This window comes from Saccopteryx leptura, chromosome 3 (assembly GCF_036850995.1).
Source record: "Saccopteryx leptura isolate mSacLep1 chromosome 3, mSacLep1_pri_phased_curated, whole genome shotgun sequence".
In the NCBI taxonomy this organism is placed as follows: Eukaryota; Metazoa; Chordata; class Mammalia; order Chiroptera; family Emballonuridae; genus Saccopteryx; species Saccopteryx leptura.
Genome location: NC_089505.1, coordinates 358760077 through 358775774, shown reverse-complemented (window position 1 = coordinate 358775774; position 15698 = coordinate 358760077). Strand labels below are relative to the sequence as shown.

At 43.6% G+C, this 15698-nt stretch overlaps 1 protein-coding gene across 2 annotated transcripts in view; it reads right to left on the bottom strand.

Moving 5' to 3' along the window:
• Positions 1 to 15698, bottom strand: part of FER1L6 (fer-1 like family member 6) — a 135868-nt gene that overhangs the window by 65815 nt on the left and 54355 nt on the right. For both annotated transcript variants that reach the window (XM_066379448.1, XM_066379449.1), the window contains 4 exons: positions 9977 to 10085; positions 9036 to 9219; positions 3955 to 4075; positions 3273 to 3373 (listed from right to left, as the gene is read on the bottom strand). In XM_066379448.1, the coding sequence (XP_066235545.1) occupies positions 3273 to 3373; positions 3955 to 4075; positions 9036 to 9219; positions 9977 to 10085 (515 nt within the window). The remainder of the gene's footprint in view (positions 1 to 3272; positions 3374 to 3954; positions 4076 to 9035; positions 9220 to 9976; positions 10086 to 15698) is intronic.

Below are 15698 nucleotides of genomic sequence, written 5' to 3'. Positions count from 1 at the left end.
TACAGTGGTCCCTCGTCTGTCACAGGGGTTAGATTCCAGAACCCCCCGCCCCACGATAGACGAAAATCCACAAAGTAGTGACCTTATATTTATTATTTCTATATATTTTAAGGCTTTTTAAACCCTCCCCACACTCTTATAAACATATAAAATATAAGATATACAAAATATGAAAAAATACCTATATACCACAAAATCCCACGATGTAGCAAAAAACCTGTGATACAAAATTAGATATACTGTATATAAATGGCTTTAAAACTTAAAAAAGTGAGATATTGTCCTAATCAGCAATATAAATGCAATATCATATATATCTATTAAAACTACAATAGTAGTCAAGGTTGGTGAAGAGGTCGGGACATAGGAACAGATAAATTGTTATAATTGGTTAAGAGGCGATTTGACGGTGCCTGATAACATTGAAATGTCTACATAATTTGATCTAAAAATGATATTAGGATTCTAAACTTCAAAAGTAACTGAAAATTTTTGTAAGAATATGTTTACACAGTAACGCTTACTGGGGCATTGTTTACAGGAGCAAATAAATGGCAACAAGCTCAATATCAGGGACTAGTCAAATATCTGACATGCATCATGGGTTGAGTATCGGGGATGACCAGTATGTCCTATCACGGAAAGATGCCAGTGACCTGTTGTTGAGTAAGAAGGCAACCTGCTAAAGAAAGAGTGTGCTATTAGTCATGAAGATATACAGTATTTTTTATGGGTGTGTGTGTTTGCAAATGCACAGGGGAAAACCAGCCAGACAAATCCCACTCCTCTCTGGAGAGTGGGAGAAAGAATACTTTATACATTCCCTCATTTTTCATTTCTATAAGATGAGAATGGAGTACTCCTATGATGAAAAAACCAATTACAAAAGAAACGAAAGGGGAAGTCTAAGAGGCCACCTGTCCCAGTGAGGGGTCCTGCAGCCCAGCTCTGTCTGTGACAATGGGAAGCCTCACCAGAGATTCTCTTCGGGCATACCAGTCAAGTTACATTTTCTCTTAATTAAAAAAAAAAATTAAAAGCACTATATTCTGAGAAAGGGAGTCTTGCTTTCACATGTCTACCTTTCCTAGAGGCACAAGGAATTTCATTCCACGCCACTCCCAGGATGGACCAGCCGAGGAGACATGGGAGACACTTCAGACTTCTCATTCATGCTCCTTCCTCACAGGGGGAAAGTGACTAATTCCCTCATTGAAATCAGGGAAAATGACCACGGCACAGGTTTCTGTTTGTTCTTTGGCTTTCAGACCCAGCCTGCTGCTAGCTGAGGGCAGCCACCTCACATCCACGTGGCAAATGGTCTGTCCCTTCAAGAAGGGGAAGTGCCAAAGGCCGGCTGCTCAGCCTCGAACGGACCGGGGGCCAGGAAGCCCACCATGACCTCAGGTCCACGCCGCTTTCTCAAGTCCAGGTTACCAACTATATTATATAAAACGAACATTTCCAGCTCTGCCTAACCCTCCTGAATATTTTTTCAGTTGATTATAAACTTGAAAGGGGAATGATTATCACCCCAAGGAACCCCTGATATAGAAAAGTTATTGAACTATGAATTGGCTCACAAACGGTTTTCAAAAATATGAGATCATAAAGCTTTTTAACGACGCTTGAAAGGAACTGCAGGTGGCACTTGGCTTCCAGCAGGAATAGCACTGATACAATATATATATTGCTTCCACAATAAAAAAAAAAAAAAACAAGAAAGAAATAAGTTAAAATAGGAAGAAAAAAATCACTTATTTATTTCTTTGCTTTCCTTTTTTTAAGTAAAAATGCTTAGGTAGTTGAGAGATTAGGAAAGCCAGAACTTATAAAACAGAATACCAGAATTTCTCTATCTCCAGTTTTATGTTCTGTCAGCTGAATTTACATCCTTTTTCTATTAATCCATCATGACACATTGTCATTTTTGCTCCAGTCTTAATTTCAAGAGTTAGCCCAAGTGCTTCCTTATGCGGAAGATAGATCTAACATGACCCCACAAAAATCTCTATGTCTTTACTTTTTTGTGTGTGACAGAGAGAGTCAGAGAGAGGGACAGATAGGGACAGACAGGAAGGGAGAGAGATGAGAAGCATCAATTCTTCATTGCAACTCCTTAGTTGTTCAGTGATTGCTTTCTCATATGTGCCTTGTCCAGGGGCTACAGCAGAGCAAGTGACCCCTTGCTCAAGCTAGCAACCTTGGGCTCAAGCTGGTGAGCCTTGCTCAAACCAGATGCGCCTGCGCTCAAGCTGGTGGTGACCTTGGGGTTTAGAACTTGGGTCCTCTGCATGCCAGTCTGACGCTCTATCCATTGCACCACTGCCTGGTCAGGTTCCATCTCTTTACTATTCTTGTCATTGTGTAATCCCCTCCCTTTGAATGTGCACTGGACCCAATGACTTGCTCATAAGAGAACACATCAAGAGTGATGGGATATCACTTCCAACATTAGGTCTTAAGAGACCATGACTTCCACCTTGCTGATATGTTCTCTCTCTCTTCTGGCTTGCTCATGCTGATGAAGTCAGTTGTCCTGTTGTGAGAGGTAAGTTGGAGAGGACCACATGGCAAGGAACTGAGGCTGATTTCTAACCATCCACTACCAAGGAATGGAAGTCTTCAATTCAACAGTCTGTGAAGAACTGAATTCTGCAAATTACCACATGAATGATCTTGGAAACGAATCCTTCCCAGTTGAGCCTTGAGATAACTCAGTCAATGCCTTGACTGCAGTCTGTGACAGGCTCTGAGCAAAGGACCAGCTGAGCCACACCTGGACTTATGGCCCACAGAAACTGTGAGATAACAAATACCGTGTAAGCCACTAAATTTGAAAGTTTGTATACTCGGTAATAAGTAACTGATACCCTATTTTTGAATTTTAGATTGTATTATTTACCTCCTGGAAAAAGAGGCATTAATTGGTTTTTATTAACATGTTACATGGCAAATTCTATTAAATAGATTTTAATATAACTTATCCATGTCATTGTCAATGTAACTGTCGAGTATCTACCAAATGCAAAGCACCATAAGGGGCGCTACCTCTGCCGGCATTTGTCTTGTTGCATAATGAGTCTCCTCTTTCCTCTCCCTATGTGCTTTGTGTTTTGGTTGTTAAAGGTTCAGGAAGCAACAGTAATTCCATTAGTGCCAGCTAAGTTACTGAACAAAATGCCCATCTGGATGCACGTAAAATGGATTATTTTCTAAGATAATTAAAAGCTGGTTCCACATAAGCTCAGAACCCACACACTGGCTGGTACCTGCTTTGACTGATGAAGGTATTGAGCACTGTCTTCATTTTCTCCTCTGGTGCTTTCTCTGAAATTTTGATCAATTCTTTGACTTCTTCTATCCCTTCTTCCTGAAAGCAAATGACAGATGAGAGGTGGGAATGAGACACTGTAGTAGAGATGCTGATTATAACATCCCAGAAATAATAGCTATGTTTGTTTGTTTGTTTGTCTTAGAAATGAAGTAAGAGTTCTTGTTTCCTTGTGCCTGAACTGGGAAACACTACTGTGTGTTGACTCTGAACCTTCCTTTCTTAACTGGATTTTGGCCTGATCTTTTAGGACATCGCCCATCATGGAAGAGACTTCGGATTTTACATTAGTTGAAGCCAGGATCGATATCAATTTTGTGAGAAAGCCGTCAATCCCCTGCCCTTTGGAGATTAGGAAAACAGCCGACCCTAGGTCCTACACCAGTGAGAAACAGAACAGGGTCTGAATTCAGATAGTTTGATTTAATGTCCAGGGATTTTTGCAAAATGTCTCTCATTCCCCTGGGTCCGCGTGGTAGAAGGAGCCCTGTGTTCTCCAGATGCAACAGCCTCCGCTTATTTGTATTGAAACTGAGGTCAAGACCTTCTATGGTGCGAGTAAAAAAATCCTTTTGCCCCCAGCTTTCCGTGTTCAAATCCATCACCGGTCGGTCACCTACCAGCAGGTCTGCCATTTTCTCCAGCGTGTTGGACCAGTACAGCCTAAACGTCTGGTCTCCCCAGGAGCTGATGAAGTAGACACAGGGCTTCTTGGCCTCAAACGGCAGGTAGTTGTAATTTCTGTGAGAACACATGAGGTCTGCACGTTAGTTGACAATCAGTGTTTTTCAGGCAATTCCAGCCACACGTTCATGTTTTGTATGTTTTATGTCTGGTCGGCGAGGGTGGTGGCAGAGCTATTGAACTGTGATTAACTTCCTCCTCAGCCTGGGACTCCTGAGCAATAAACAATGAGCAGTTATGTGGCTAGAGTGGAGCAGTACTAACAGCTCCTGCCATCAGACCCAGGGCAAAGCTTAGAAATGATCACCAGAAGGCAGGATTTATCGGGCAAGCCTTCTTCAATGAGGAAGGTTTTAAATTGAGAGAGGAAAGAAGGGGGGAAAAAAATAACATTTTTTTTCTTTAATGTCTTCAAGCTAGGTGCTATGTAAGGATCACTTGAGATGACAGATGTAAATGTATTTCGTAAACTGAAATTTTTGGAGAAATGTAAGAGGGTAACAATAGTATTAATGAGGATGAAGGCATGGGCCTCAAACTAAACTTCTGTATTCCATGGCTTGCCTGCCATCCATCCATCCATCTGTCCATCTGTCTGTCCAACCATTCATCCATCCATCCAGTATTTACAGTTACCAGGCATTAGTGCTAATAATGTAGGTGACTCATGTGGCTAAGAAGGGACAAGAGGGATGTCAAAGCATCTAGCAAGGGAAATGTAGAGCCAAAGAGAATTCTGAGGGGGACGGTTGGGTATGCTTAAATGCCGATGAGAAAAAGACAGTTACCGATGAGACTGAAGACGGGGAAGTAGGAACTAACTTATAAATTTCAGTTTCCAAGGAAGAAAGGGATGGGAATAAAGGCAGGCGAGGTGGGAGAAGTTGTAGCAAAAAGTTGAAGTTCCCTGCCTCATGACAGCGATATTCTTTTTTTTTTTAATAAAGATTTTATTTATTCATTATAGAGAGGGGAGAGAGAGAGAGAGAAAAGGGAGGAGGAGCAGAAAGCATCAACTCCCATATGTGCCTTGATCAGGCAAGCCCAGGGTTTTGAACCGGCAACCTCAGTGTTTCCAGGTTGACACTTTATCCACTGCGCCACCACAGGTCAGGCACGATATTCTAACTATAAGTTTTCCCCAAAACCCCTTGAGATTTTCCCACAAAACCTAGGATTTTGTAAAAAAAAAAAAAAAAAAAAAAATTGTAGAAGGAAGGCCAAAGCCAATTTCTTAGAATGGGTATGGTGGGAGAGAGAGGTAGTCCTGAAAAATGTGGACAATGTTTGGAGTCACACATTTATTGAGCAGAGAGAGAGAGAGAAATAGAAAGAGAGAGAGAGAGAGAGAGAGAGAAGGAGAGAGAGAGAGAGAGAGAAGGAGAGAAGGAGAGAGAGAGAGAGAAGCATTGTTTCCATTCCAAAAAGCTAAAGAGAACTTTAGCTTGAAAGAATACATAATTGTTCTTTTTAGCTCTCCACCCTAAATTTCTTTTGGAGACCATAAAATCAGCAAAGGTACCCCATGGTCTGTTCTGCAGAAAATAAACCATCAGGTGTCCATTCAGAAGAGAAGCCAAAGAAGTTCTTGGCAGAGCCCGAGGTTGTTATTACAGCAAGAAAACAAACAAATAAAAGAGTTTAGAAATGAAACTGCTCTTTTAGCTCTTTTTAAAATTATTGCTGAGAATCCTGCAACTGGATAAATATTATGCTTTGTTCCAAGGTTTCTTTGGTTTGAATTTTTTTGTGCTAATGATGTTCAAGGCCTTTGTCTCTTTGGTTCCCAAGGTCCTCCTGGTCTTATGGGTCAGCACGGACCAGGATGCTGCCGCGTCTCAGGTAAATGACAGTGCAGATGGAGGGCGGCAGATGGAGGGCACCACGTTGCCAGTGGGGAGAGGAGTCTGCCAGTTTGAATGGCTGCCCTGACACACGACCAGCCTTGTGACATTGAGCAAGGGTAGGCCTGGAATCCTAGGAATCAAATGATGGCCCATCATTAGGTGTCTTGTGTTCCAAGTCTCATTCCTGAGCTCTGGCCCAATACATAAATTATATGGGAACGCATGTGCTTTCCAAACGTGGAAATCCCAGAACAGACCCACAGTGGTATTGCAAGGGCTGTGCTAAACCACGGCTGTAAGGTGGTATTTAATGGAGGCAATAGACAAATAAATTATGTGTTTGTGTGTGCACATGTGTGTGGACACTGCATGCATGTGTGTGTGTGCACGTGTGCACGGGTCCATTATAGACAGAGGATCCTCCAGTTCAACAGCTGCTCCCTTAGCTTGCTTCTTTGTGGACAGGTCTTCAATAAAGTCACTGAGAAATATACAGAAAGCCCCAAAGGACCAGCATGACTCATGTTGGTCTTCTCACGCCAGATGGCGAGCACTATTATGAGGTCTACCCAAAGGTGCCTTGAGACCTCTCATCTCTCTCGCCCTTCCCACACTACGTCCCTTGACGTTGTCACCAGTAGTCAACAATAGCTAGTCCGACAAGGTGGGGGATGTTCTCTCTGCTTGGTCTCAGTAAAAGGGTGCAGAACACTTCTGAATAGTCCCAGAGAAGAGCTTCAGCCCCCGTTATAGGACCCAGTCACTGATGTCCTCAGTGTTTAAAATGGGCAGAGAAGCTATTAAGCGACTAGGAAACTTGGGGTTCTTTTGGTGTGTGTGAAGGAAGATGGGCAGCAGGTATGGCTGCCATGGAGCCAAAAAAGACCCCAAAGAAATGGTCCATGGGAGGGGGGAGGGTAGTTCACGAGAGGGAAAGGATTTAAAAAACGTAGGGCATGCTCAAAAACCAGAGAACACAGCTAAGATTACGTTCACTTACTCCTCACTTTGTCCCAAACACTCTCTCTCCATGCCTGAAGCCCTTCTCTCATCCTTTAGGACGTCACCTTTTCTGTGACTTTCCCAACTCTTGACCTCCTCCCAAGGCCAAGTGAGTCATCCACCCCCTCTCTCTGCTTCCATAGTACCCTGTGCCCAGCCCAGTTAGAGCAACTCCTTCGCTCGTTCAGAGACGGTGTGAGCATCTACTGTGTGCCAGGCGCAGAGATGAGCAGGTACACAGGGGACTAACATGGCCTCCCCCCACCCCGAGGGCTCACATCTAACTGGGAGACAGACGAGTGAACATGGTCACGCGGTGTTGTTAGCACATGGCGGAGGTGAGGATAAAGTCCAAGTCAGACCTGGGATTCAGGAGAGGGAACTTGGTCTTCGTCTTGAAGGTTAGTGGGATCCAGCAGTTCTGAGGAGGGGATGTGTTTCCAGGCAAAGGGAAGAGCATGTTTAAAAGGACCAGAAGCAGCAGGTTGGGGAGCTGTCGGGCCATGGTACATGGCTGGAGGAAACACGGAGTGTGGGGAGAGACAGGAGATGATGGTAGAGAAGGAGACGGGGGTCGAATAACCAGGGTATGGCCTCTGAAATCAATCCTGAGAGCCACCGGTAGCCAATGGATGATGTCAGTTAGGCAAGTCACTGGTTTAGATAGATAGTTTGGCAAATTTCTTGAAGAACATGCAACCCAGGTAAAGTGTGTGTGTGTTTCTTTTAATAATCCAGGTGAAGATGCCAACTGCCAGAATTAAAGAAATGGCAACAGATATGAGGAGTACTTAAGCACTACAATTGACCAGACTTGATTGCTGATTGGATGTGGGTAGGAAGGAAAAAGAGGACCATTGACCATGCCACAGCTAAAAGGACTCAGAGGAGGTGGGGCCAGTCTATGAGAAGGGGCGGAGCAAAGTTGTCTGCAGACAATGAGCCTGCTGAATAATTTATGGGATGCCCACGTGGAAGGGTGGATCTACAGCTCAGGAAAGAAGGCTGGGGAATAGATTGTGAGTTCTTGTTTTCTCCACAGTGGTCAGTAAGCTAAGGGTCCATGCCCAGAGAGAGTCTCGACGCAGAAGAGCAGAGACGGTTCCGATGTCTTTGCATGTAAGTGGGAAGAGCAATGTTCTTTTATAAGAATCCCCGCAGATCATGACGTTTTTATTGACAGCATGAGGCTCAGAACACAAGGGACTCTCCCTGTGTGTGGCTTATTTTCGTGAATGATTTGCCTGGTGCTTGAACCACTTGCTTAAAACAGAATTCCATAATTTTACTCTCCTTGTGTGTTGAAATTTTACACGGATTCAGGATCAGTGAGGGGACACATAGGTGCCCCAGCTGTTTTCTGAAATAGTCTCTTCTGGTGGCTAACAATTGATTTTTTAGTTCTTCAGTTTGACTGTGGCAAAATAAAACAAGAAATGATGTATTCAGCCTGACCAGGTGGTGGCACAGTGGATAGAGCGTTGGACTGGGATGTGGAGGACCCAGGTTTGAAACCTGAGGTTGCCAGCTAGAGCGCGGGTTCATTTGGTTTGAGCAAGGCTCACCAGATTAAGCCCAAGGTTGCTGGGTTGAGCAAGGGGTCACTCGGTCTGCTATAGCCCCCCAGGTCAAGGCACATATGAGAAAGCAATCAATGAACAACTAAGGAGCCACAACAAAGAATTGATGCTTCTCATCTCTCTTCCTTGTCTATCTGTCCCTATCTGTCCCTCTCTCTGTCTCTCTCTGTCACAAAGAAATGATGTATTCAATCATGCCACTAAATTGAGTTTATGTAATAGCACAGGATTCAGATAAATATAATAACTGTTAATAGGGTTTGGATTGAAATTTCGAATTCTGACCTTCCTACCTTGTTATGCATCAAAGTTATGGAATAAAGGGAGCATCTGATCCGATGATGGTCACCATCATCATTGCTCTGCCCCGAGATGAATTGCCTGGATGTGCTGTTTGGAGAGTTGCTGACATGTAACTAAGGCTTCAGTACAGTGGCACCTACCATGTTGCTCTGGTTTATTCTTGCTCCCATGACTGAGATGAAAAATAATGATGTGTCTGGTTTTTGGGAAAAACTGAAACTAACGCTCCCAGAAATTGGCCAGACTCCCACTTTCAGAAACTGTTGCTTCTGCAGAGTCTCCTACCTGTTCCCTTCTGTGACAAGTGGCTTCTCCGGGTGGGTGGTGGAGACCATAGGGATGGCAGCCTCGTGGGCTGCGTCCTTTTCTCCTTCAGGCAGCAGCGGAAGGACTTCTTCTTCAGATGACTCAGCTGACTTCTTCTTACTCCCGTGGTGGGACCCGCCATCAATCAAGTTCCCAAAATTACCTGCAGAGGCAGAAGCAAGGGGAGAGGAGCCAAGTGTCAGTCAACAAGCAGAATCAGGCTGTTTGACATAAGCGACCTAAGCTCACGTTCTCCGGGAACAAGGAAATAAGATCTCAGTATGAAGGCAGGAAGATCATGGTCAGACCAAAGAAACAAGATCGACAATGCCGATGAGCCATCGCCTGCTTCCATGCTATGTCCTCGCGTGTAAAAACGACTTAAGTTACAAATTAACTGGATCCCTTTGCCATGTCTTTCTCTGAAGCAGTGTTTCCCAAATGGGAATGGAGACCTTCTCTGACGGAATGTCCTTTCTTGGAATGGGTTCCCCAGCCGTACATCAGCCCAGGGAGATTGCTGGGAGTTAGACTATCAGTTCCTTCTATCCGCATGGCGCTCTGCCTGCACTGACTCATTAAACCCTTGCAACAGCTCGATGCGAAGTTATCATTATTCCTACTGTATAGGTGAAGACACTGAGACCCAGAGAAATTAAGTGGGTGTAGGATAATGGAACCAGGTTTAGTAACCCGAATCGGTCTGAATCCGAACTATACTCTTAATATATATTTTTTAAAGTGTGAAAATAAATCTCTCCCTTACACAGTGACACAAGAGTGAACAAGGAATGATTCACTGTTTTCTGAGGTGCAAACCTCTCCCAGAGTGCCATCATTTGCATGTAAAGCCTAATTCATTTATTCAAGAAATGGTGGCAAGCCATGTCAGGCGCCAGCGCCATGCTATCTGCACTTACCAATAGATACTTCAAAGCTAATGGGTTTATCTCCAATCTTCCGGTCAATCATGGTAGCTTCAAAAAATGCTCCAAAGAGTAAAAATTCCTCATATTTTTCTGGTACAATCTACAAAAAGAAAAAATATATATATGACAGACCCAGTTCCTTTTCTATTTATTTTATTTTATTTTTTTATCACCACAAAGCGGAGGATAACCTGATACAGGGTAATTTAAAGCATTTGAGTCTCAGTGTTAGCCCAAAATGGCACATAATTTCCCCACTAATCAGACAGGCAGGAACCCAGACATGGAAACTGCACATCCAAATTCAGCCACTTACCTAGAATAATGTTGTCTCAACCTTTGGAGCCTCTACCTTACAATAAAAATAGCCTTTTTTGGTGTGTGACATTTATTTATTTATTTACTTATTCAGTTATCCTTCAGTTACAGTTAACATTCATTATTATTTTATATTAGTTTCAGGTGTACAGCATAATGGTTAGACATTTATATGATTTACAGTCTAGTACCTACTTGGCACCAGACATAGTTATCACAATATTATTGATTCTGTTTCTTATACTATAGTTCATATCCTATGACTATTTTTTTGTTTGTTTGCTTGTTTTTAATCAAGTGAGAGGCAGGGAGGCAGAGAGACAGATTCCCGCATGCACCCCGACCAGGATCCACTTGGCAAGCCCGGTCTGGTGCTAATGCTCTGCCTATCTGGGGCTGCTGCTCCATTGCTTGGCTATATTAGTGCCTGAGGAGAGGCCATGGAGCCATCCTCAGTGCCCTGAGCCAACTTGCTCAGGAGGGAATGAGAGAGAGAGAGAGAGAGAGAGAGAGAGAAGGGGTCAGGGAAGAGTGGAGAAGCAGATGGTCGCTTCTCTTCTGTGCCCTGATTGGGAATTGAACCCAGGACTTCCACACACTGGGCCAATGCTCTACTGTGATTATTTTGTGACCGCCAATTTGCATTTCTCAATGTTTGCATCATTTCAACCTAGGTCTCCAACCCCTTCCCTTCTGGCAATGATTATTTTGTTCTCTGCATCTATGAGTCTGTTCCAATTTTGTTTGTTTATTTTGTTCTTTAGATTTTTTTAAATTTAATTTATTTATGTATTCATTTTAGAGAGGAGAGAGAGTTAGAGTGAGAGAGAGAGAGAGAGAGAGAGAGAGAGAGAGAGAGAAAGGGGGAGGAGCAGGAAGCATCAACTCCCATATATGCCTTGACCAGGCAAGCCCAGGGTTTTGAACTGGTGACCTCAGCATTCCAGGTCAATGCTTTATCCACTGCACCACCACAGGTCAGGCCAGTTCTTTAGATTTTGAATATAAGTGAGATCATATGGTGTTTGTTTTTCTCTGACTCATTCCACTTAGCATAATAGTCTCTAGGTCCACCCATGTCATCACAAATAGTAAGATTTCATTCTTTTTTATAACCAAGTAATATTACATTGTATATATAAACCACGCCTTCTTTATCTAATTGTCTATTGACGGGCATCCTTTCATTTTAAAGGATAAGCTTGGCATGTGTATGTTTCTAAGAGACTGTTATGAAACAGAGCCATGGAATCACCTTCTGGTGAGTAGACACTTATAAAACAGAAAACCAAAGATGCGATACTCTCAGTCACAGGATTAAATCCTTACGTTGGAGCACAGTTTATTGAGTACACAGGATGGTCACATGCATTACATGTGTTCCTCTTAGCAACCTTGAGAAGTCAAAATTTAGATCATGCCCACTGTACAGACAAGGAAACTGAGGATACTAAAGCTTGAGATTGAGTTAGTGACTTTCCCAAGTATTCTGACCACAGACGCAGTGTTCTTTGAATTCTAACATGTGTTAACTGAAAATCAGACTTTATTATCGAAAACAACACAAGCCCAGATAAAAAGGGTGGAGGGTTAGGCACTCGCACAAGCATCAGCCAGTCGAGGGCATCCAGGGTGGGCTATGGGCCCTGTGGTTGCTGCTGAGAGGGGGTGTGCAGGGCTCAGACGCACAACAATGTAAATTGCTTTTACACTGAAAAGGGCCTTAGAGTTCATCGGCTCCAACCTCGACCTTTTACCTGAATGAACTAAAGCGCAGAGAGAATAAGGGGCTTGCCAAGCTCACACTGCAAGGTAAGGACAGCCAAGACTTGAGACCTGGCCTCCAGCAAGGCTGCTGTCTCAAGCAGCCTACACTCTGAAAGACTGAACAGTGACAGATGTTGACCTAAAAATAAAAAGCCAAAGTGAGAAGCCACAAGCACTTATTTGAGATCCAAAGAATTCAGTTTAGGGAAGCACTGATTCAGGCAGAAACCCAAATAATGTTTCAGTTATGGGATGAAGGCAAGGGGTTTTTAAGAGAAAGGGAGGGGAAATAATTACATGAATAGAAGGAAGGAATTTCTACTGGTGCGAATAACCTGTTCTTCCTTAGCTATATACGGCTGGTTACTGATTCTGAAGGCTGTCTACAGTTCTCAGTCCTTGTGGGAAGGAGGTCTGCTTTCCTGTTATCGTTACAAAACCAGTTGTTTGGAAGACAATGCTTCTCTGGCCCAATCTAAATGTCATTTAGACCAGTTCAAACTTTCCAGAGGTTCAAGGAATAGGACATATGAGGCAGTTCCTCTGGAATGGCTGCCCTGACTCCATTTTAAAATGGCTCCACTCAGGCCAACTGTCCACACAAGCCGCAAGACAGGAGCCATCCCAAGATAATACACAGCTATTTACAAATGACGTTTATTAACGCGGACTAGGCTAATGCTGCAGGGAGCAGATGTTGCTGGGACATGGTGACATAGCTTCACACTTCTGAGCAACTGACTGAGTTGGAATCTGTGCTTCTTGGCTTTCTGGTTCGATTTATTAAATTCCGTGGAAAAAGCAATAAGCACCCTCTAAGGATTAAAGCCATTGTGGCCTCAGAGGTAAAGAGCCCCATCCAATCAAAAACTTCAAACCCTGACCCTCAGAGAGCCAAAGGGTTTCCATACCATTAGATCAAGGTCACCCCTTCCTTCATACAAGAGCCTCCTGGGTCCTCAGCATCAGCAGGAAATGTCTATGTTGATCATAAGATGCCGGACAGGGTGGGAGCCCAGTGCTGGACCTTAGTCACAGAGCATACACCTTTCCCACCTGCTGCCACAGTATCTCCTGGCTGTAAACCAGCCACTATCTCGCCTTGTTGGGGCCAAGTTTACTCTCTGGGAGGAGGGTAAGAATTACTCAGAGACCTGGGGCAAATGTAGCCCACGTAGCCGGGGAGAGGAGCAGCAGGCTCCTTAGCCAGGCAAACCTCTTCACATCCCAACTCTGCTGCTTCCCAGCTGATAGACTTTGGGCAAGTCATGTTCACTCTCTGGGTGTTACTTCCCCTGTCTGTGAAATAAACATCATGATGGGGCCTTCAGGGGAGAAGAGGCCATTCATGTGGAGCACCTAGTAGTAGAAAGCCTACATGTGTAAATGCTGCCCGTGGAAGTCATGACAAGTATTGCAACAGGTTAGAATTCATGTCTTAATCCTACTCATCCTCCAAGGCTCAACTCAAATGCCTCTTCCTTCTAGAAGCATATCTTGACTCCCTGAACTGGAAAAAATAATGATGATAATGTTTACTGAACTATTATTATGTGTCAGATGTGGTATTAAGAATTTTATCTACATTATCTCATATAATCCTCATAACTACTTTAGGAGGGGGATATTTTTATTACACCCATTTAAAATGAGGACACTGCATTCCCATAAAAGGTTAGACTATCTGTCTAATGTGATTGGTATTTATTGAGCACTTACTATGTGCCAGTCTCTATTCTAAGCACTTTGCATTTATTAATTCATTAAATTCTCTCTATGAGCCTATGAAGCAGAGGTTATTATTGGAATCAAGCATCCAGATCTTAAGTCACTTGCCCAAAGATTCTCCAGAGGCTGAGCAGTAACCACTGCACCATACTCAGACCCAGCTGTCTTACTTTGGAGCCCAACATTTTAATCATAATAGCTCACTCGCTCCAGGAAATAGCACGGGATCTGTACCGCCTCACTGCACTATCACTTTCTACTTCCTGTACATTCATTTTGTACATCTTACCTCCCCTTTATGCCATAAACTCCACAGAGTCATTCTTTTTTATTTCTACCAATGTTGAGGATGATGTTTAAACAAGAAGCTACTGAATAAATGTTTACAGCATATAAAAATAAACACATCTGTTAGATTAGTTATGCTCTGTGAAAGGCTGGCATAGGGGAGATAGCTTTGATGGTGTTGATGAGGTTAAGTTGGAAAATGCAACATCATGGAATTTTATTTGTCCAGATATTCAATGAGGGAACACTGCTGCTAGGAAGACAGGAGCTTGAGGACCCTGGAGAGCTAAAAAATAAGAGGCTGCAGGAAAATGTATCATCATGTTGGGGAGGGAGAGCTCTGAGCTGCTGGGGCTCTGGGGAAGGTAGGAGCCAGTGTGGTGGCTTTAAAATATGTCCACAAATTCTTGGAAAATCCTCCCTTTGAAGGGGAAGCCTAATTCCCCTTCCTTTCAGCATGGGCTGGACGTAATGACTCCTTTCTAACAATTAGAATGTAGCGTAAATGTCAGTCTGTGACTTTCGTGGGTTGGGTCACAAGACATTGCAGCTTCTGCCTTGCTCTCTCTTGGATAACTCACTCTGGGGAGAAGCCAGCTGCTGAGACACACTCAAGCAGCCTATGGAATGGTCCCTGTGGTAAGGCACTGAGACCTCCTCCACCCAACAACCAACAGGAAACCAAGTCTTCCTGCCAACAGCCATGTGAGTGCGCCATCTTGGAAGTCAAGGAACCCAGTCAAGCCTTCCAATGACTGCAGCCCCATCAGCATTTTGATTGAAACCTCATAGAAATTCTGAGGCAGAATGACCAAACAAAAGTATTCCCAACTTCCTCACCCACAAAGAAAATAAATGTTTCTTGGTTTAACCTGTGAAGTTTTAGGGTAATTTGCAAAAAAAATTTGACCACAAACATGAATCCAAGATGAAGAGAGGAGAGAGGAGGAAGAAGGGTTTGAATGGTGCTAAATATCCCCCCTCTCCTATCACCTTCTATAGAGTGGCCAACACGACCCCCTGGCCATGTAGAAAAATGTGCACTCTAGTCTACATGAATTCCCATCCACTCTTGCTTTCTGCTAGAATTTACTTTTTCAGATGGCCTCAGCAAATATCTTGAAGATATTGACATGGGTGAGGAAAAATCTACTAGCTGGTTTCTACTCAGCATTCCCTGCTTAGAAAAGAATGGCCACTCTTGACAGCAGGAGAGATTGTCACAGGGTCAGATAGAGGGGATATCAGTTTAGGTGGCTACTAAACTGCTCACAATTTCTGGCAAAGTCCAGAAAATGTCAAGTGTCCAAAGTTAGCATATATGCTGAAGAAACACACATAAACAAAATCACATCGAGGCGATGTCAGTTTTAACAACAAACTAGCAGTGCCTGTTTCCCAACATATCATTTCAGGGGGAGAGCTGGGGAATTCAGCAAAATACCCAGAGCAAGTCACAAACAAGGGGTGGAGAACTCTGAGTAGCTGCCCAATAGGGGTGGGAACAAACCCTAGCAAGAGCGGCAACAATGACAACAGCAAATGTGTCGCCTGCTTTCTGTATATGTGCTAAGAACTCTGCTGACCACTGTCCAGGCATTCCCTCACTTAC